A 21,925-nucleotide genomic window follows, 5' to 3' on the forward strand; every position below is an offset into this window, starting at 1 on the left:
GGGGGTAACCTCAAACCTGCTCTGATTTTTTTAAAAAAATAAGTCATTTATAAATTTTGGTACTTCAGTTATTCAGTAAGAAATTATTTGCCCCCCACCATAGATTAAAACCTCTCAGGGGCGCCTGGGTGGTGCAGTGTGTTAAGCGTCTGACTCTTGGTTTCAGCTCTGGTCATGATCTCACGGGTCGTGGGATCAAGCCCCGCGTTGGGCTCTGTGCGAAATCTGCTTGGGTTTCCCTCTCTCCCTCTGTGCCTGCCACCATCCCCTCTCTCTCCCTCTCTCTAAATAAATAAATCTTTTAAAAAATAGAATAAAACCTTTCAGAACACCACTGAGTTAGGCTTCTGTCCCACTGCAACAGCTGAATCTCCAACCTGCACTGTCTGCTTGTGGGAAAGATGTTTCACAGCTGACAGGAGGAAATAGGTGCAGAGAACTCACCCACTTACTCAGGTCATGTAACTTCAGTGGGGTGGTCAGATCTGTCTTTAACCCAGCCTGCTCTTCCACAAACTCACACTATCTCCAACAAGATCTTAAACTAGAAGGCAGGGGTTCAAATCCTAGCTCTGCTTGCTGTGTGCACTGGGGCAAACTGCAAGGTTCACAAGTGTAGAATGACACGTGAGGATGCAGAAACACGTGGGCCCAGAGTAAGATGCTGTGGGAGACAGACTCTTCGATGCCGTCCCCTCTGAGTCTTCATTTCTCACCATGATAAAAATCACTGGCCAAAAGGCAGATGACAACGGTCCCATGAGATTATACATGTGAAAGAGTATTTTTCAAATACCAGCTATTGATAGTTCAACAGGAAATCTAACATTACCTTTTCTTGGAACTTGGTGAACAGCTTAGGAGAGTATTCAGATCAAACCCAATGGTGAGAACCTGGTTTTCACTTATGGCTGTAAAAGAAGAAGTTTAATTAATACTCCCCAAAGTCCAACCAACAATATTCATAACTGCAATCAATAATTTTCTTATTTATACAACACACCCAAACTCCAAGCAATTATTCTAAGCTCGCTGGAAAATTCCACGGGCTAAAGATGTGGGGAGGTCAGGAGTGATTGCCATGTGCTTAGAACAGTGGTTCTCAAACTTCCATTTGCACTTGCAGAGCTTGTGAAACACAGATTGCTCGGCCCAGCCCAGAGTTTCTGACCCGGTGCATTTGACATGGGGCTCGAGGATCTAGCAAGTTCCCAGGTGATCCTGATGTTGCTGGTCTGAAGACCACACATGGAGAACAATTGACTTAGAAGAACTCAAACATCAGAAAGAGATGGAAGTTTTTGAATTGTAGTGAACTATGCATAAACATAAAATTGACCATTTTAGCCATTTAGAAAGGGCTGTAAGAACAGAAACCATCATGCCATCGAAAGTGAGCTAGGGTGAGGGTTATCAAGTTATGTCTATGGATGAGGGTCATGAGGTCTGTGAAGCCAGCTCAGCACTGGTTACAGGTAGTAGAAAGGGCACTACCGACCTCTACCATACTCTGCCTTATAGGGTGACTGGAATGAACATCAGGACACCCAGGAACCTGCCCTTCTCTAGTAGCCCTCAGCCCCTGATGCCTTAACACAATCCACCTTTCCCTAGATGTGACTGGACCTGGAGTGATCTCTTGACCCATGGCCCACCAATCAGATTCACTTTCACGAATTAGAACTAAGAGACACAGAGAAGATGGTCCATGAGCTGTAGGTCTTAGACCTGAAGGCTTCGGTAAGGTGCCCACCACAGCCATGTGCGAGCTGAGGTAATGAGGAAAAGAACAAGGGTAAGTGGAGGGGGGCAAAGGTGAGAGATCTTGGAGGGAGGGGTAATGACAGTGGACACTCGGGCACAGAGCAGCTCCCACACTTATACCTGAACCTGGAAGCCTGATGGTCTTTATTTCCACAAGATCAAGGCATCTCTGTCATCTTTGTACAGAGCCTCACTTCTTTCTTGAGTCAATGGGAGCTAAGAGACCAATAATACAAAGGCAAGGGACACTAAATCCTTCTGGGGTGGGCTCTCAGACCAGCCCTCTTCTGGTCCCTCCTCTTACTGGAACCCCAGACTTTTAAAACTGCTACTCCCCAAGCCAGTGCACCCAATGTCACTCAAAACCTCTCCAGCAAAAAGGGGAACCCTCTTACACTGTTGGTGGGAATGCAAACTGGCACAACCACTCTGGAAAACAGTATGGAGTTTCCTCAAAAAGTTAAAAACAGAACTACTCTACAATCTAGCAATTGCACTACAAGGTATTTACTCAAAGGATACAAAAATAGTGATTTGAGGGGGCATGTGCACCCTGATGTTTATAGCAGCACTATCAACAACAGCTAAATTATGGAAAGAGCCCAAATGTCCATACTGATGAATACATTAAGAAGATGTGGTGTATATGCAATGGAATATTATGCAGCCATCAAAAAGAATGAAATCTTGTCATTTGCAACAACATGGCTAGAACTAGGGTGTATTATGCTAAGCAAAATAAGTCAGTCAGAGAAGGACAAATGCCATATGATTTCATTCATATGTGGAATTTAAGAAACAAAACATATGAACAGAGGGTAAGGGAAAGAAAAATAAAAAGATAAAAACAGAGAGAGAGGCAAACCATGAGACTTTTAACTATTGAGAACAAACTGAGGGTTGATGGAGGGTTGGGCTAGCTGGGTGATGGGCATTAAGGAGGGCACATGATGTGAGGAGCACTGGGTGTTCTACGTAAGCAATGAATCACTAAATTCTACTCCTGAAACCAATTCTACACTGTACGCTAACTAACTTGAATTGAAATAAAAATTGGAAGGACAAAGACAAACGTCGGCAGCAACGGTCCACTCACCCTCGAGAAGGCTAAAGAGCAGCCCGGTTAAGTTCTTCTTAGTGGAAGGGCAGTCCTGGAATCTCAGGTTGAAGATGAAAATTTTCACTTTTGGCTCCATAGTCTGAAAAAGAGCAAAGCCAGCAAGTGAACGGAAACTGCCCAGAGTAAGTCTTTGGGTAACAGGGACGGATCTTCAAAAGGAGAAGTGACAAACGCTCTGGTTTGGGAAGTGTTCTCTAGCCAGGTCATTTAATATAGGGAACTGACTCTAGACTCTGAGGGAGAACAGTCTACACTTTTCAGGAACATCAGCGAAACATCAGCCACCCTCCCCAGTGATCCCCATGTTCAACAGGCCGACAAGGCTCTTCCCAGAACCAGGCCCTGTGTTGGGCCAGGAACAAGGCCATCCACTCATGTTAGGGGCCTTTGTTACTACAAAAAGCTCAATCAGGTGCCACCATAACAGTATTTATGAATGTCTGGGGTTTGCTTCAAAACAATCTGGCTTGAGGGACACCTGGGTGGCTCAGTCAGTTGGGTGTCTGACTCTTCAACTCAACTCAGGTCTTGATCTCAGGGTCATGAGTTAGAAACAACAACAGCAACAACAAAACCCCCCAATCTGGCTTGAGAAGGGGAAAGTAGGGGTTAGATGGAACAAGATCAGCCATGAGTCAATAGCTTTTAAAGTTGGGGAAGGCGTCATGACCCTTTTCTTTCTACCTTTGGATATATTTGACATTTCCTATGATAAAAAGTTAAAAGAAGAGGTCCTCATTCAAATGGAACAGGTGTGACTTTTCTCACATTTCTAAGCCATTTCACTGTTGAAGGAAACAACTGAAAATTAGCATGTTGCTTGACTTCACCTCAAATTACCTTCTTTTGGGAAGGCTGGGTTTGGTCATTTTCCCCACACCAAGCTTCTCCTCCTCTGCGGGGTTAAAGGCCACTGAGAGATACCAATACAGCCCCTTCCAAAGAAGGCAGGCACATTATTTTCTGAGTCAGACGAGGTGCCTTCAGCTTTGAGAAGCTGAGTGGCTCAGGACCACAATTAGTGGCATTGGAGCGCACACAGCCCTTGTCCTTTCCCTGTGCTGGTCAGTGTGGGAAAGCCCAACTATTAAGGAAACGGAGGGTTTTCTCTTTCCTGAAAGGTCAGTACATGGCGGGGCGGGGGGGGCAGTCTGTAAGATCATAGGACGGGAGAGCTGGAGGAGGCTTCTGCTAAGTGGAGAAGTCCCTGGGTGAGCAGAGCCTTTCCTGCTAAGAGGATGCAGGATTCTGCTCCTGCACCGCCTGCAGAATTCAGAACTCGGATGTGCTATGGCTCTTTATCGGGGTACTGGACCCGAAGGGTGTCCTCCAGCCCTAAAACACCTGTGCGCTGGCGGGAGGAGCACCAACGGACGGGCCCTGAGCCTCGGAGAGGGAGATGCAAGGGCTCTGGGGAGAGTGGAGGGAAACAGCAATGGCAGAGGACACCTGCTCCTCTCTGCCCGGCCTTCAACCTCTTCCCTTACAGCCCCCAGGAGGAGGGCAAGGGGACCTGGGATGGGAGGGATGGGCGGGATGCTGGGAAGGGAGCTGTGGGCAGCATGATTCGGGGTCCTGGGGAGAACTCAGCTGCTCTTCCTGTCCTGGGGGCGCGAACTGTGGGAATGCTGCAGGCTTGTAACCGATAACCGCAGAGAGGGACAGTCCCCTCTCCAGCTCGGTTCTCGCCTCACAGCTGGTGACCAGAGTGGTCATCCTGCATCTCTGGGGCTGCAACCGAGCTGTCAAGTGCAACATCCAGAATTTAATTCCTACCTAAGGAAATAAAAGGAACAAAGAATTGCAGCAGGGCATAATCCCTGGCTGCCAAGTTTGTCCAGGAAGATTTTACTGTTTGTCTGGCCAGCTATTGACTGAGGGTTCACAGCTTTATCCAGGCACTGGTGGGAGGAGGTTTTCTTGAAAATGTTTTGATATAAAAAGGGAAACACTGTAAACCACATCCTCAGGCAGAAATTGAGCCAACGCTCTGTTGATGGGCTCTCTGAAGCATGCTGCGTCTGCATAACCCAGACGGTTTTCAAATGTCAGCGTTGTCTGAACCCATTAACTGAGCAACAAGCTCTGGTTGAATTTCTTAAGGGAGACAAAAGACAGATTTAATTATCACAGGCATCGGAAGGCCTTGAAGACACTATTTAAGTGCCGCTGAAGGACCAGAAATCTGGCTAGCAAGCCCACCGGGGCAGGCTCTAGGTCAAGGCAAATTGGGTTCAGGTAAGAAGATATTTACAAAATTATATGTGATTTTCAAAAATGCCACCCTCATTATAACATCCCCAACACCTTGGATTTATTTTTGTTTTGGAGAGGCAGTGTGGTGTCATATGTAAGCCCTGCTTCCAATCCCAGCTCTGCTCCCTCCCTAGTGTCTGACCCTCGTATGCTTCTTACGTGCTGGGGTCGGCCGTGGGGGGTAGAAGTATCGTGAGGATCGAGTGCCCCACACGGTGCTGGGCACAGAGCCAGCACTAAAATCATAGCGGCTATTACTCAAATGCCCTGCGACTGCACCTGCTGCCTTGGATTATTAGATCATATTACTTGCAGATAATAAAAGTAGTGGTGCCTACGAAGGCCAGCAGGAAACCCAGAGACACGGTGATGGGACTAATGCTAATTCCTCCCTTTCCAGCGTCCAGCCTCAGGTCGAATGGAGATTCCACCGAGCAGCAGCACTGAGGATTTGATGCTGATGAGCTCGGCCTCTCAACAGATCATTCCTCTAACAATCCATCCGGCTCGGTGGTGGGGATGCTGGGATTCAAAACCAGGAGGCACAGGGCGGAAAGCAGAGGGGAGCAGCTTTGTGCCCACAAGAGGCGCAAGAGGAAGGCATGGGTGAATGCTGGCGGCCAGGCATCCCCAGAGAGGCCTGTGAGAAGGTCGCTCTTCAGGAGTACTGCTAGTACAGAAATACTGCTAGGATTCGGAAGGTACAATCCATTCTACCCTGTCAGGAGGTGGGGGAATAGCCAGGACTCCATGGAATTTGGAATTCGTCTTCCTCAAGGAAGTTGCTCAGCCGTGACCAAGCACAGGAGAGAAAGCTAACGGGTAGGTAGGTGGCAACCAACATACTTTCTCTAACGTTAATCACAATCCTTACATTTGAGGAAAACAATCCTGGGAATGGGAAAAAAGGGCCTGAGGTTACAGGAAGGTTCCCATAGCTGGCATCTGATTTAGCAGACCTGGGTGTGAAATGTCTTTTTTTTTTTGTTTGGGGTGAAATACACATACAATTTACCATCCTAACCATTTTGAGTGTATAGTTCAGTGACATTAAGTCCATTCACGCTGTTGTGTAACCATGACCACCGTCCATGAAATGACTTTTTGAATCTTAGAACACCAGAATTTCAATTCTCAGATTTCTACACAAGAGATCATGAAATATTTACCTTAATGAGATAACCCTCATGATCCCGTCCGGGGAAGACTGCCTGACCCCCTCCATGGTCTCCAGCAACGCATTCAAGGGAGATCTTCCCTGGTGCAACTCTGCTTCTCCACCAACCGTGGGGGCAAACTCGGTTTACACACCAGCCAGGGCGTTAAAGGTCTAATATGCTATCGGGAACCTTCTCCATTCCTCATCAATATGCGAAATGGCTCAAATTACCTGCAGTTTACTCAGCTTCTGTGGCAAACTTGACTCTCTTGGGCATTCATAAGACAAATCAAGAGAGAGGAAATCGACAGTGCCCTAGAAATAAGTAAATAGGGTCATTAGAACGTAAGCAATTTCAAGGCAAACTACTGTTCAGAAATATCCCTTTTTCTTTCTCCTCCTATTCCTAAACTGATGCTCTGAAGTGAGATTGCCCAGGGGAAAAGCAGGCAGAGGACAAGCTGGGACAGAATGAGAATGTGTGTGTGGGATGTGCCTGCATGTGGTTGGGAATACATCACCACGGATTCAGCAAAGTTCTTCGCACACAGTAAGTGCTTGAGAAGTGTATATGACTGAGTGAGTGAATGAAGTACTGTATGCCAGAAATGGTGGGTTCCCACCAAACAGGTGAGTACTAAGGGAGTCAGAGGCCAGAGCTGCCCTGGTCGGCACCCTCCTCCCAGCCCTTCCATTTTGCTGGGATGGAGAGAGTGGAGCCCTCAGACACCTGCAGGACCCTCAGGGATCTTTCCAGACCCTACTGGGGTTTTGGGTTTCATTTTAATTGTAGGCTATAGTTACTGGCTACTGTCAGGTCACAGTTTAAAGTCCGCCCTCGTGGACCCTAGCTTGGCCCATAATATTATCGGAGAACAGAGCTCTCACGGTCCTGGACATACCCCCCTGCACGGTCTCTGGCCTGCGTACATTCTGAGAACTTCAGATCTGCAAGAGTCTAAACACACAAAGATACAACTATGATTCCCTCGTTGCCTTTCTCAAAAGTCATTTCTAGGGCGCCTGGGTAGCGCAGTCGTTAAAGCGTCTGCCTTCGGCTCAGGGCGTGATCCCGGCGTACCAGGATCGAGTCCCACATCGGGCTCCTCCGCTGTGAGCCTCCTTCTTCCTCTCCCACTCCCCCTGCTGTGTTCCCTCTCTCGCTGGCTGTCTCTCTGTCACATAAATAAATAAAATCTTAAAAAAAAAAAAAAAAGTCATTTCTATCCTTATCAGGCCTAGATCATCACTCCTTCATAGATGATATGTTCCTTCAGGACAAAGACCCTGGATAATGCATCCAACGACAACCAAGTGCCCTGTGGACCTTCGATGACTGACTCACCACCAGTTCCCTGTGGCTTTCCTAATCAAGTCCTCAGCAGTGTTTACCAAACAGTCTACACCTTGCTCCACTTTGCTGAGTACCATTCCAACCCTTCCTCCCCACCCTCCACCCTCAGCTCTTACTTTTGTCTGTCCATTCTGCACAACACATAGTCGCTGAGTACCTGCTCTTAAAATCACTGTGCTCAGTGCAGCAGATGACGATTCACATTTAAAGAGAAGTAAGAACCACAGAAGCTTACCACTTAATAGAGAGAGTTAGCAAATGCACCAACGACATGAATAAACACAAAGAATTAGAAAGGTTATAAGCGAAGTCCGCGCCAGTGGTGTTCAAACTCACCTGGGAACCGAGGAAGCCTCTGAAGACCCAGGATGGTCCGTCCACATTAAGCCTTGGCCTTTATGTGCTTTACTAGCTCTGCAGGTGATTCTGATACACAAGGCTTGGGGGGGTGCTGGTGTAAACAAAGAGCTAAGTGTTCCAAGCGGAGAGAGAGCACATCAGGTTGAGCAAGGGAGTATTATTAAATGAGACCTCTTGATGGAGAGAGCACATGTGCACGTATGTTGTAAATGGGTAGAATTTTGTTGGAAGAGATTTGAGCAAGGCTAGGATAGGAAGCATACATGAGTGCACATGCAAGAGAGCAGGAAAAAAGCATAGCATACACACTGGGAAAAATAGGAGGGGAGACCTAAGAGAGAGCAAGATAGCCTGAGAGAGCTACACTCTGGAAGGCCCTGAGAAATTTGCACCAATTCCTGCAATCTGTGGCAAAATATGCATAACATAAAATTTAACAAGTTCAGCAGCACTAGGTGCATTCACATCGTTGGGCGCCCATCACCACCATCCATGCAACGCATTTTAAAATCTCATAGTGAGCACTGAGTGTAGCTTCCCAGTAGGGAACTGATAAAAACTGTGCTCTTGGAAAATCCAGAAGCACTGGGGGGCATGGACTGGGGCAAAGAGACCAGTTCAAAGGCTACTGCTCAACAAGCACTTTTCTGATCAGCACTTTGGTCTTCTGGGTTCATAACTGATAGCAGTTATTACCCCTTATAAATTAATTTAGATGGCATTCGGGCCATACAGTCAGCCTCGGAGCTCGTTATTCAGAACCTTATCACATCTGGATTTTAAGTTCCTGAGCTGGTAAATTTGAAGACTGGACCCTGACCCACGGAGCCTGCATCGTAGCCCAGACCCCAGGTGTCTGTCATAGGGCACTGTGCTATCTATACAGCACCCTGCCGAATGCCACAGAACTACAGAAATCAGCTATTTTTTCTGATGACTTTTCACATTGCCCAGCAGCCAAGCTTACAGAGGCCAAAGCTGTTTAAATCTCAGATTTTTAACTTTTCTTATTAAAATTGTAGTTAAAAAATTATGTTTAGAGGAGGCAGGAACCAACATGGTACTCCAGGGAGCACACTGTTTAAAAAACAAAACAAAACCCTTTACTTTTCCTTTTATCTGTTTTGCTATAAACTGGCCTCTCCTCTAATAAGCTATTTTGGACTCAATAAAAAATCAGAGCAAACTGGGGCACCGGGGTGGCTCAGCCAGTTAATCGAACTGCCTTCGGCCCAGGTCATGATCCCAGGGTCCTGGGATCCAGCCCCGCATCAGGCTCCTTGCTCAGCAGGAGTCTGCTTCTCCCTCTCCCTTTGCTTGCTATTCCCCCTGCTTGTGCTCTCTCTCTCTCCCCCTCTCTCTGTCAAATGAATAAATCAAATCTTAAAAAAAAAAAAAAAAAAGCAAACAGAGCTGTTTGACTTTTTTGCACAGGCAAGAGCTAGGGCTGCAACAGATCAGATTTTGTTTGTAAACGTGAATCTAGAGAATGGACTGCGCTCAGAAGAGGCACTTTTAAAAAAATGTCAAGGCGACAGAGGAAAACTCTTGTGCTCTAAAATTAAAATTACAACTTTACTCAGATGTTACAAATGCTATCTTGGGGGACTGTCATCACCTTGGCAAGCGAAGATGTGGATGATTCCAGCAGGAGCTCCGAGACGGCGTCAGCTCGCAGGACCACAGAGAGCTTTCCACCTAAAACCAACCAGAGGAACCAGCTGCATGTGAGCGAGGTGGGACGCTGGCACCACGGGAGCTGCGTGGGGACTCATTTCCTGTTCCATGTTCACGGACTTTAAAAGGGATTTCTGGGGGCACCTGGGTGGCTCAGTCAGTTAAGCCTCTGCCTTCTGCTCAGGTCACGGTCCTGGGGTCTTGAGTTCAAGGCCCTCGTGGGGGCTCCCTGCTCAGCGGAGCCTTCTTCTCCCTCCCCCTCTGCTGCTCCCCCTGCTTGTGCTCTCTCTCTCCCTCTCTCAAGTAAAATAAAATCTTTTAAAAAAGGGGGCGGGGATTTCTGAACAAATCACTTACATCACTTTACTCCAGCTGAAAGATTTTGGATAACAAGGTGGCTTTAAGAACGAAAAAGTCCCTTTGGAGAATGTTTCATCTAAAGCCGGACTCTGAAACGCAGGACACTTGTAAGTCTCTTAGAAGAATAAAAGCAATTACCATGCCCTGCCCCTCCGCAGTGTAGAAGGCGGTGAGGGGAGAACTGCTTCCCCACTTGCTTAGAGGCAGGGCACTCTCGAGAAGCCCCTGTTCCCAGCCCCTCTTCACTGTGGAACGGCAGTTCAGCCCCTACTGCGCACGCGCGGCGGGGAAACCGAAGGAACCGCGAACAGCTGCAGAGCGTGCCCTCTTGCTTTGCTCTTTGATTACCTACAGTGGTGCGGGTACTTGTGCGCTCCTCAGCGGACTGAGCCCTGCACAAGTGCACTTTAACTGGCCTCCCAGGTGCTCCTGACGCAGTGGTCCTCCCACTACCTTTTGAGAAACACGGCCACCGAGGAGCGCTTCTTCAGCTGTTTGCGCTGCGTCTATGACTCAACGCGCCTCTCTCTCCCACCGGATTGTGTGCTCGCTGAGGAGCAAAATTTAAAACACCTCCTTAATCCCTCTAGATATCGACTTCAGTACTGGGTGCATAGCCGACCTGCGGTTTGGAAACACTTAAAACCTGAATAAAACCGGAGTTTTCAGAGTTAAACTGTAAGGCTGTATGCCTGACTTCACCTTCATCCAAATTCTTTACAGGAGGACGATCACCTAAGACAATGAAACCACCACTAACAACTACAAGAGTGCTTGGCTCCCCCCCCACGCCCCCATAATCTCTATGCCCAATGTGGGGCTCGAACTCAGAACCCCCAAGATCAAGAGTCGCTTGCTTTTCAAACTGAGCCAGCCAGGTGCCCCCAAAGGGGCTTATTTTAATAAACATGATAGAACTCTGAAATCTTCTGAGTGGAGAATATCATTTAGAGACGTTCAGCCCTCGTTCTGATAAGATAGTTACCTAGCGCCATTATCTAGTTACTCAATGATCGTGCCTGGTGGTTCCGTTTCGCCTCTCACAGATTCCCGTGCTCTCGTCATTATCACGTCAGCACATGTGAAACATACAGCTTGTGCTTAACATTTAAAAATGTACAGTGTAGTGTCATCTCTAGACCAATGAAATGAAACAAGAGTACAGTTAATCCCTAAGCAGAATGAACTCACAAATCATTTCTATTTGACTCTGCGAGCTGCTTTTAGAATTAGAGTGAACGAATGTACTTGAAGTTCCAGAAATTCTTATATTATACAGAATAATCAAACTTCCCCACCATGGTTGCCAACCTAGCCCCAGTGCAAGCATAAACTATACTTCTTAAAATACTGCAAAAGGCAGATTACTCAAAACCAGATTCTCACTCTAAGCTTGCGGCTCTTGTTTCCTATGGGACTGAAAGAGGGGTAATTGCTCTGCTTTAGGATAATTTGTTGGACGTAATTAAAGGTAGGTGTTCATGCATATAGAGCTCAAAATTGGTATTTGCAGTGCATTGAGGATTAACTGTTTTAAGCCTGTGTAGAAAATCACTGCATAGTATCGTGTAAGTTCGTGTCCCTACTAGGCTTTGCTAGACCTCACTAAGGATAACCTCACCTGTTTCCACCACAAAGGGAAGTCATTCCATTAAAAACCATTGCAGTTGTTTACAAAAAATAGCCCCTTTCCTTTTGCTCCTTCCCCCTTTGCCTCAAATGAGCCAATAAAAGTAATCTGGCCAATACTAAACTGCCAATACCAATGCTTCAAGTTACTACTACTTCTTGGGTAGGCTGGTATTAATAGGGTTATCCTGGGTTGCATCCTAGTGTTGTACAAGTGGGGGATGCTGTGTGCAATTCTACTCTTCCCATGAGAGGGTTGTTTCCGCTACCCCCAACCTCCAACTTTGCCAAGAATCCTCTCTTCTATTGAATCCTCCCCAGAGGCAGCACACTGAACACATAAATAGTAGGTTTATAATAATGAATATAGAAAGATTAGAAAATAACTTTTAAAAAATTTTGGTAAAATATATATAACAGGAAATTAGCCATTAAATTTTTATTTTTATTTATTTTTATGAGGAGGGGCTAGGGTTTGGGGAAGGGCAGAGGGAGAGGGAGAGAGAGAATCTCAAGCAGACTCTCTGCTGAGTGCAGAACCCGATGTAGGGCTTGATCTCACGACCTGAGATCATGACCTGAGCCTAAATCAAGAGTTGGATGCTTAACAGACTGAGCCACCCAGCCACTACCATTAATTTTTTTTTTTTAAGATTTTACTTATTTGAGAGAGAGAGTGAGAGAGCTCAAGCAGGGGGAGGAGCAGAGGGAGAGGGACGAGCAGACTCCATGCTGAATGTGGAGCCTGACAAAATGCTCGAGCCCATGACCTCGAGACCACAACCTGAGCCGAAATCAAGAGTCGGAAGCTCAATTGACTGAGTCACCCAGGCGCCACACCATTAAATTTTTTAAGTGTACATTTCAGGGGCATTAAGTACATTCACTTTGTTGTGCAACCATCACCACCATCTATCTTCAAAACTTTCCCATCAACCCAAGCTAAAACTCTGTGTTCCTTGAACAGGGAACTCCCCATTTCCCTGTCCCTGGTAACCACTATTCTACTTCCTGTCTCTGTGAATTTGATGATTGTAGGTCCTTCGTGTATGTGGAATCCTACAATAATTGTCCTTTTGTGACTGGCTTATTTCACTTAGCATAATGTCTTCAAGGTTCATCCGTGTTATGGTATGTGTCAGAATTTCACTTCTTTTTAAGATCAAATAATATTCCGTTGTATGTAAATAGCACATTTTGTTTATCCCTTCATCCATCCATGGGCATTTGGGTTATTTCCACCTTTTGGCTGTGTAAATAACACTGCTATGAACATAGGGGTATAAATACCCGTATAAGTCCCTGCTTTCAGTTCTTTTGTGTATGTCCCCACAAGGGCTACATGATATGGTAATTTTATGTTTAATTTTTTGAGGAACTGCCATACTCTTTTCCATACTGGCTACATCATTTCACACACCTGTCAGCAATGCATAAAGATTACAATTTCTCTATATTTTCACCAACACCCGTGATTTTCTGCTTTCAAAAATAACAGCCATTCTTATGGCTGTGAAGTGATATCTCATTGTGGGTTTGATTTGCTTTCCATAATGATTGAGCATTCTTAACGATTGAGTTGATTTGTGTATATAGTACAAGGTAAGGGTTCAATTTTGTTCCTTTGTATGTGGATGTTCAGTTTTCCCAGGAACGCTCGTTGAAAAGACTCTCTTTTCCCCACTGAAAAGTCTTCACACTTTTGTAGAAAATCATTTGGCCATATAGGCAAGGGTTTATTTGTGGGCTTTCTATTTTATTCCATAGGTATATATGTCTGTCCTTATGCTAGTACCACACTATTTTGATTACTGTAGCTTCTAGTAAAATTTTAAATCAGGAAGTGTGAGTCTTCCAACTTTGTTCTTTTTCAAGATCGTTTTGGCTGTTTGGGGTCCCTTTGAGATTCCATACATATTTAAGAATGGATTTTTCTATTTTTTGCAAAAACTGTCCCTAGGATTTTGATAGGGATTTCATTGACTCTGTATATTGCTTTGGGTAGTACTGAAATCTCAATAATATTAAGTCTTCCAATCCATGAACAAAGGATGTCTTTCCATTTGTTTTTGTTTTCTTTACCTTCTTTCAGCAATGTTTTAAAGTTTTCAGTGTATAAGTCTTTTGCCTCCTTAGTTAAGTTTAAAAAATAACTTTTTATTTTTTTAAAGATTTTATTTATTTGAGAGAAAGAGAGAACACAAGCAGGGGCAGAGGGAGAGGGATAAGCAGACTCCCTGCTGAGCAAGGAGCCTAATGCAGGGCTTGATCCCAGGACACCAGGATCATGACCTGAGCTGAAGGGAGATGCTTAACCGACTGAGCCAGCCAGGTGCCCTAGAAAATAACTTTTAAAAACTACTTATTAGAGGGAGCATAACTCGGGGCACCTGGCGGCTCAGTCGGTAGAGCATCCAACTCTTGATCCCAGAGTTGTGAGTTTAAGCCCTACACTGGGCGTGAAGCCTACTTAAAAAAAAAAAAAAAAAAAAAAGAGGGAGCATAACTCTCCAATCATTAACTGTGAGCTGTGTGTGGTGACTTCTTTTCAAAGAGTGCAGTATGGAAAGGAGGTTAAAAGAGTAACTTTACGCTAGGGATACCTGACAAATACAATCTCAATTAGGCGATCAGGAACATCGACAGTATAAATCATGTTGATAGTATGTACCCTTGATATGACATGATGAAAATAGCACTTTATTCTGTAATCTTCCTTCCTCAAACTCATAATCTCAGCCTATCCTTGAGAGAAACCTCCCACAAATCCCAATAGCGGTAGTCATTAAAGACCGCATATTATATTATTCCATTCATACAAAATGTTCGCAATAGGGAAATCTATAGAGACAGGAAGTTTATTAGTGGTTGTTTGGGGCTGAGATGAGAGAGGGGAATGGGGACAGTAGGATGATTGTTGGAGCCTCATGTTGGGTACAGAGACTACTTAAAAATAAAATCTTTAAAGTATACAGTTCAGTGGTTTTTAGTATATTTACAAAGCTGTGCAATCATATCCACTAATTCTAAAACAGTTTCATCACAAAAAAGAAATTTCTTATCCATTAGCAGTCACTCCCCGTTCTCTCTTCTAGCCCTACACATGCTAATCTACTGTAGTGTCTCTATGCCTATTATGGAGACTTAATATAAATGAAATCATATAATATGTGGTCTTTTCTGATTAGCTGCTTTCACTTAGCTTAATGTCTTCAAGGTACATCTGTGCTGTGGCACGTATCATTCCATTTTGGGTAAATAATATTCCATTTTATGTATATACCACATGTTGTTTATCCATCAGTTGAGGGACATTAGGGTTGTTTCCACTTTGGGTTATTATGAAAAATGCTGCTATGAATGTTTGTGATAAGTTTTCTCCCGGGCATGTTTTCATTTCTCTTGGACATATATCTAGGAGAGGAATCATTGACACAGGGTAACTCTAAAGTTTATCTGTTTGAGAAACTGCCAGACTGTTTTCCAAAACACCCGCACCATCATTCATTCCCACCAGTGGTGTGGGTTCCAATTTCTCTACATCATCACCAACACTTGTTTTTGTTGTTTTGTTTTTATTACAGCCACCCAGGTTGATCCGAGGTGGTATTCTAATTGTTGGATTGAGAAGTCACTCCATGGGTATTTGTTATAGTATTTTGCCTTTTTTTTTAAAAAAGCAGTTCAGTAATTTTTTAATAGTATTTTGCTTTTAACCAACATATTTTATACAACTTTTTTCTGTATATTAGGTGATATATTTTAAAAAGGACAAAAGCCTATGGGATTGAACTAAAAAGGGAGGGGAGACTAAGAGAGAGAAAGAAAGAAAGAAGAAAAACCACCTTTCAGAATAGGAAGGAGACTGGAAAAAGAATTTATTTTGTGTCCTGCATTATATTGGGGTAGAAAATCTAGTGATATTGATGAAACACAAAGTGAAGCCTGGAAGAAATGAGCAGAAGAAGAAAAGGAAAATATGAGCTTAAAAAACAGTCTTTAGTAACCTGATGAAGATTAAAAATGGAATCTGCAAATATTTTAATATGTTTATATAGTTTTATAATCAAAATAAGTCTATGGAGTCTGTCTTCAAAACAAGATAGATTTTCCTTTGTTTGAGATGAACCAAGTTCAGTCTTGCCTTCTTTCAAAGTTCATTTACCCAGTGCTTCCTCAGCAGGATTACAGCCAACAAACGTTTACTTGCTTACCCACCCCAAGGAGGGTTCCTTCTTCTTTCCAAAGAATCCGGTTTCAAATTCAGCCTCTCCTCATCTCTTACCCTGTACTCCCAGCTCACTAAACTGACTGCTGGGCTTGTCGCTGTCTCCCTGCAGGGGCTCTTCTCTCCACCTGGAATCGTCTTGTCCAATCCATTTGCTTGGTCCCTTCCTTGCTGTCCTCTCTGAGGACAACCTTCCTGACACCCCTGTCTGAAATGGCCCTGCCCACACTCACACTCTTTCTTCCCTTGCCCTGCTTTCATTTTTAACATAGAAAAAAATGTTTGATCTCTTTATAATCAAATACATGCAAATGAAGCATATAAGGAGATCATAGTTTTCAACTGTCAAATTTACCAATAACAAAAATGATTACATCATGGAAGACAGGCTGAGTAGGGTTAGAGCAGTTTTACAACTGTTGGTATACATGATTAAAACTTTTCTGGAAGATAATTCAGCAACATGCTTTAAAGTCTTAAAGAATGCACAGTTTTTGACCCAGTAATTTCTTTTTCCTTTTCCTTTCCTTTCCTTTTTTTTTTTAAAAGATTTCATTTATTTATTTGAGAGAGAGAGAGCACAAGTTGGGGGGAGAAGCAGAGGCAGAGGCAGAGAGAGAAGCAGATTCCCCACTGATCATGGAACACTACATCAAAAACTAAGGATGTTCTATGGTGACTAACATAACATAATAAAAAATTATTACTAAATTAAAAAAAAAAATTCCCCACTGAGCAGGGAGCCCGATGTGGGGCTCGATCCCAGAAACTTGAGATCATAACCTAAGCCAAACGCACTTAACAGACTGAGCCATTCAGGTGCCCCATGACCTAGTAATTTCAATTCTAAGAATCAGAAGGAATTCATCGGAAGGCAGGCAGAGGTTTATATATAGGAACATTCACTGGAATGTAATTCATAATGGTGAAAATTAAACTTATGTATAAAATAATATATATGGGGCGCCTGGGTGCCTCATTTGGTTAAGCCTCTGCCTTTGGCTCAGGTCATGATCCCAGAGTCCTGGGATCGAAATCCCACATTGGGCTCCCCGTGAGCAGGGGGTCTGCTTCTCCCTCTAACCCTCCCCCTACTCGTTCTCTCTTGAATAAATAAATAAAATCTTTAAATAAATAAATATTTCTCTCATTTATATATATTATTTTTTAAAAATTATTTTATTTATTGGGGTGCCTGGGTGGCACAGTCATTAAGCGTCTGCCTTCAGCTCAGGGCGTGATCCTGGCGTTCTGGGATCGAGCCCCACATCAGGCTCCTCCGCTGGGAGCCTGCTTCTTCCTCTCCCACTCCCCCTGCTTGTGTTCCCTCTCTCGCTGGCTGTCTCTCTGTCAAATAAATAAATAAAATCTTTAAAAAAATTTATTTATCTGAAAGAGAGAGATAGCAAGAGAGAGCACAAGTGGGGAGGAGATTACTTCACCTAGTAATTTATTAAAATCTCTAAGGTACTGGTCCTGCCCAAACTTACTGTATTAGAACCTGTATCAGAATTAGCTTTGAAGAAGGAATATGGACAATTGCAATTACGTTCTTCTCACTACCTATCAGTATATCACTATTTTGTCTGTCTTCTTTGCTGGAATGAAAACTTCAGCTGGAATGCGTAACTTGCTTTGCATGAGCAAAAGGGGAGACTGAGGAAGGACAGGCAATCTGGAAGCTTTGGAGAGCCAGGGAGGCAGGACTGGAGAAGGAAGGGCAGAAGGATACTACGTGGTGGCCCAGACTCAAGACTGGGGAAGGAGTGCTTAAAAGATACTTTCAAAGGAAATGCTGGGCACTATGTTATATAAGCTACCTCTGCCTCTGTCCATTGGGAAGCTTCCAGTACAATGTTATCTTTTCACTAATGAATACATATGACAAGATTATTTAAGGGGAGTGGGAAGACATGCCACGTCCTGCTTTACGGAGGGTGCGGGAAGGTGGGTAATGAAGGCTGGTAGTGGGTCAGCCATCAGGGTTGTGTGTACTTACCTTGAGAAGCATACTTTTCATGGTAAATCTCATAGGCTCTTCTGTGGGCATCTGTGAGGGTCTGGAGACGTGAAGATCTTGATTCCTGTTGGGGAAGCTCTTTTATCACCTCCTCCAAGTCACTGAATGTGAACCAGATCTCAACCAGGTCCCCAAAGGAGTGGAAGGCGAATGTGGCATAGTCTGCGAAGAGATCAGCAAAGACTTCACTTCTCTGGACAGTGCTGGCGGGGAGGGTCTGGTGATGCAGAACGACCAGGGGCTGAAGCTGCGCCATCTTGAGGGTCTCAAGGAATCGCCGGTAGCACTGCACTGTTTTGGTGTCTGGGTTCTTGGAGCTTCCTGCTGGGAGAAGTTGTGCCCACGGCAGAAATACTTTATAGTGGGTGATCTCACTGGCATGAACACTACCAAAGTACTCCGGCAGGAAAGCAGGCAGTGGTTGTTGACAAACATAAATGCTTTTGTCCTCTGCTGTAAAATTAGAACCCTGGGTTCCCAATGGACCACTCAGGTTGTACAGCAAGTCATTGGTGAGAGGACCAGCTGCTGAAATGAAGTTTCTATCAGATTTCCAATCTAACCCCCAGCATGAAAAGCTTAGTAGGACAATAAAGACTGAATTCCAAGCCAGCTCCATTTTCGAGGACCTGTTAGGAAGTATATGGAGTCCTTACTTTATAACAACAGCTAGGTTGTAAAATGCTAAGTGATTATTAACACTTAATATTTAACTGGGTTATCTATGGTAATGAAATCAGTACACGACTTACCAGCATAATATCAAAACTTTAAAGACCATAGAGATAACACAAAAACCTCAAACATCACACATAATTTAAGCAGATGAACCTGGAAAATGTCTGAAGGGGAGAGTTCTCCATGTTTTTTGCTTAATTACAAATTATTTCAAAATTCATTTACATAATAGAAAAAAGGCGAGTCCCTTGCCAAGCCTTTTTTCCACCTTAAAAATTTGTAACTAGGGGTGCCTGGTTGGCTCAGTTGGTTAAGTGTTGGACTCTTGGTTTTGGCTCAGGTCATGATCTTGGGGTCCTGGGATCGAGCCCCACATTGGGCTCAGCACTCAGCACAGAGTCTGCTTGAGATTCTCTCCCTCTCCCTCTGCCCTTCCCCCTGCTGCCTCTCTAAAATAAAATCTTTTAAAAAATTATGAAACTTAAAGAAATATATATAAGTAAAGGATGAACACCTTGTGTAAAGGATTCAAATATAGAAACATGAAAAACCTGCAAATTCCCCTTCCCTAATCCTCCTTTCCTTCCTCAGGTAAGGAAGGAAAACTGCTCAAAACTGCTTCCTTCCAGTTTTCTTTCTTTCTGTGGTTTAATGGTTATTCAGGAGTCAGAATGCCTGGGTTTAAATCTTACCTGGTGGAAGTTACTTAATTTCTCCATGCTTCTGTTTTCTCATTGGTAACAATGGTGAATAGGTAAATTGTGAGAATGAAATGAGATCATTCTTTAGCATGTTTAGAACAATGCAACTCAATGAATGCTATTTACTAAACATATATACAAATGCAAACATATGTAAGTGTATAACATTTTAAACATATAATTTATTATATATGGGATTATGCCTTATGCATTGTTCCTCGGATTTCTTTTTTTCCACTTAACAGCTTCTGGAACTCTGTTTGTATCAGAATATATAGAACCACTTCTTTTTAACAGATGCATAGCACACATAAGGATGTACCCTAATTGAACCTCTAGTATATAGAACACTGGTTAATCCCTAATTTTAATGTGTTGCAAATGAATATCTATATCCATACATCTTTGTCTATATGTATGACCATTTCTTTAAGACAGAGTCTTAGAAATTAAGTTCAACTCAATATTATACACATTTAGAATTTTGATTGAAATCCAAGTAGTCTTCCAAAATAGGCTTCTTCAAATTTAAATCCTACCTAATGTTAGAAGGATGCCTAAATCTCTGCTTTGCTAGCACCTTTTATAAAACTTCACATTTTTGACACTTTGAAAGATGAAAATATTATCTCCTTGTTGATTTCTCATTTTTCTGCTTAGAGGGGATAGCTAGCTGTTCATGTTATACCATATATATGTGGGTTTATTTCTGGGCTATTTTGTTCCATTGACCTGTGCATCTGTTTTTAGGCCGATACCATACTATTTTGATTACTACAGCTTTGTAATACAGTTTGAAATTAGGGAGTGTGATACCTCCAGCTTTGTTTTTCTTTCTCAAGATTGCTTTGGCTGGTCAGGGCCTTTTGTGTTTCCATATACATTTTAGAATTGTTTGTTCTATTTCTATGAAAAATGCCATTGGAATTTTGATAGGGATTACATTAAATCCATAGATTGGGTAGTATGGACATTTTAACAATGTTAATTCTTCCAATTCATGAGCATGGAATATCTTCCCATTTATTTCTATCTTCTTCAATTTACTTCATCAATGTCTTATGGTTTTCAGAGAACAGATCTTTCACATCTTTGGTTAAATTTATTCCTAGGTATTTTATTCTTGATGCAATTGCGAGATTGTTTTCTTAATTTCTCTTTCTGGTAATTTATTGTTAGTGTATAGAAATTCAACACATTTTTGCATATTGATTTTGTATGCTACAACTTTACTCAATTTGTTGATTCCTTCCAAGTTTTTTTGGTGGAGTCTCTAGAGTTTTCTATATGTGATATCGTATCATCTGCAAATAGTGACAGTTTTACATCTTCCTTTCTCATTTGGATTCCTTTCATTTCATTTTCTTGCCTAATTGCTCTGGCTTGAACTTCCAGTATTATATTGAATAAAAGTGGTGAGAGTGGGCATTTTGTCTCCTTCCTGACCTTAGATGAAAAGCTTTCAGCTTTTCGCCATTTGAGTATGATGTTAGCTGTGGGCTTGTTGTAAATGGCCTTTATTATGTTGAGGTACATTCCCTCTACACCCACTTTGTTGAGTTTTTATCATAAATGGATGTTGAATTTTGTCAAGTGCTTTTTTCTTCATCCACTAAGGTGGTCATATGATTTTTGTCCTTCATTTTGTTAATGTGGCATATCACATTGATTGATTTGGAGATGTTGAACTTTTCTGGAACAAATCATCCCTGGAACAAATCCCACTTGAACACGGTGTATGATCCTTTTAATGTATTTTTAAATTTGGTGTACTAATATTATGGTAGGGACTTTTGCATCAATTTTCTTCACAGACATTGCCTGTAATTTTTTCATTTGGTGACCTTGTCTGATTTTGGTATTAGGGTAATGCTGGCCTTGTAAAACAAGTTTATGTGTTCCCTCCTCTCTTATTTTTTGGAAGGACTGGCATTAATTTTCTTTAAGTGTTTGGTAGAATTCACTATTGAACCCATATAATCCTGGACTTTTGTTTGTGGGAGGTTTTTGATTATTAATTCAAACTCCTTACTAGTAATTGGTCTGTTCAGATTTTCTATTTCTTTATGTCTTAGTCTTGGTAGGCTGTATATTTCTAGGAATTTATTTTTTTTGGTTGTTCTATTTGTGTACAATTGCTCACAGTAAGTCTCTTAATGATCCTTTGTATTTCTGTGCTATCAGTTTTAATGTCTCTCTTTCATTGGATTTTGAGTCCTCTTTTTTTTCTTGGTGAGTCTAGTTAAAGGTTTATCTTTTTCCTCTTTTCAAAAACCAGCTGTTACATTGAGCTTTTTTATTGTCATTTCAGTCTTTATTTCCTCTGTTATTTCCTTCCTTCTACTAACATTTGTCCTTTTCTAGATCTTTGAGATGTGGGTTAGCTTGTTTGAGATGATTCTTGATGTAGCTATTTATCCCTACGAAGTTCCCTCTTAGGGACGCCTGGCTGGCTCAGTTGGAAGAGTGTGTGACTTTTGATCTTGGGGTAATGAATTTGAGCCCCATGTTAGGTGTAGAGATGACTTAAAAAAAAAAAAAAAACAAGTTCCCTCTTTGAATGGCTTTTGCTCCATTCCATAAATTTTTATGTCATATTTCCATTTTCATTTGTCTCAA

General features: G+C 42.9%; 1 protein-coding gene across 1 annotated transcript in view; it reads right to left on the minus strand.

The window, feature by feature from the left end:
• LCT (lactase) overlaps positions 1–18,546 on the minus strand; it is a 51,004-nt gene extending 32,458 nt beyond the window's left edge. The window contains exons 1-5 of the mRNA XM_026510073.4: positions 17,907–18,546; positions 9,632–9,711; positions 6,531–6,614; positions 2,861–2,963; positions 833–911 (exon numbers count right to left, since the gene is read on the minus strand). Of these exons, the coding sequence (XP_026365858.3) occupies positions 833–911; positions 2,861–2,963; positions 6,531–6,614; positions 9,632–9,711; positions 17,907–18,546 (986 nt within the window). The remainder of the gene's footprint in view (positions 1–832; positions 912–2,860; positions 2,964–6,530; positions 6,615–9,631; positions 9,712–17,906) is intronic.
• Positions 18,547–21,925: the final 3,379 nt, after the last annotated feature.

The sequence above is a fragment of the Ursus arctos genome, unplaced genomic scaffold (assembly GCF_023065955.2).
Source record: "Ursus arctos isolate Adak ecotype North America unplaced genomic scaffold, UrsArc2.0 scaffold_1, whole genome shotgun sequence".
Lineage (NCBI taxonomy): Eukaryota > Metazoa > Chordata > Mammalia > Carnivora > Ursidae > Ursus > Ursus arctos.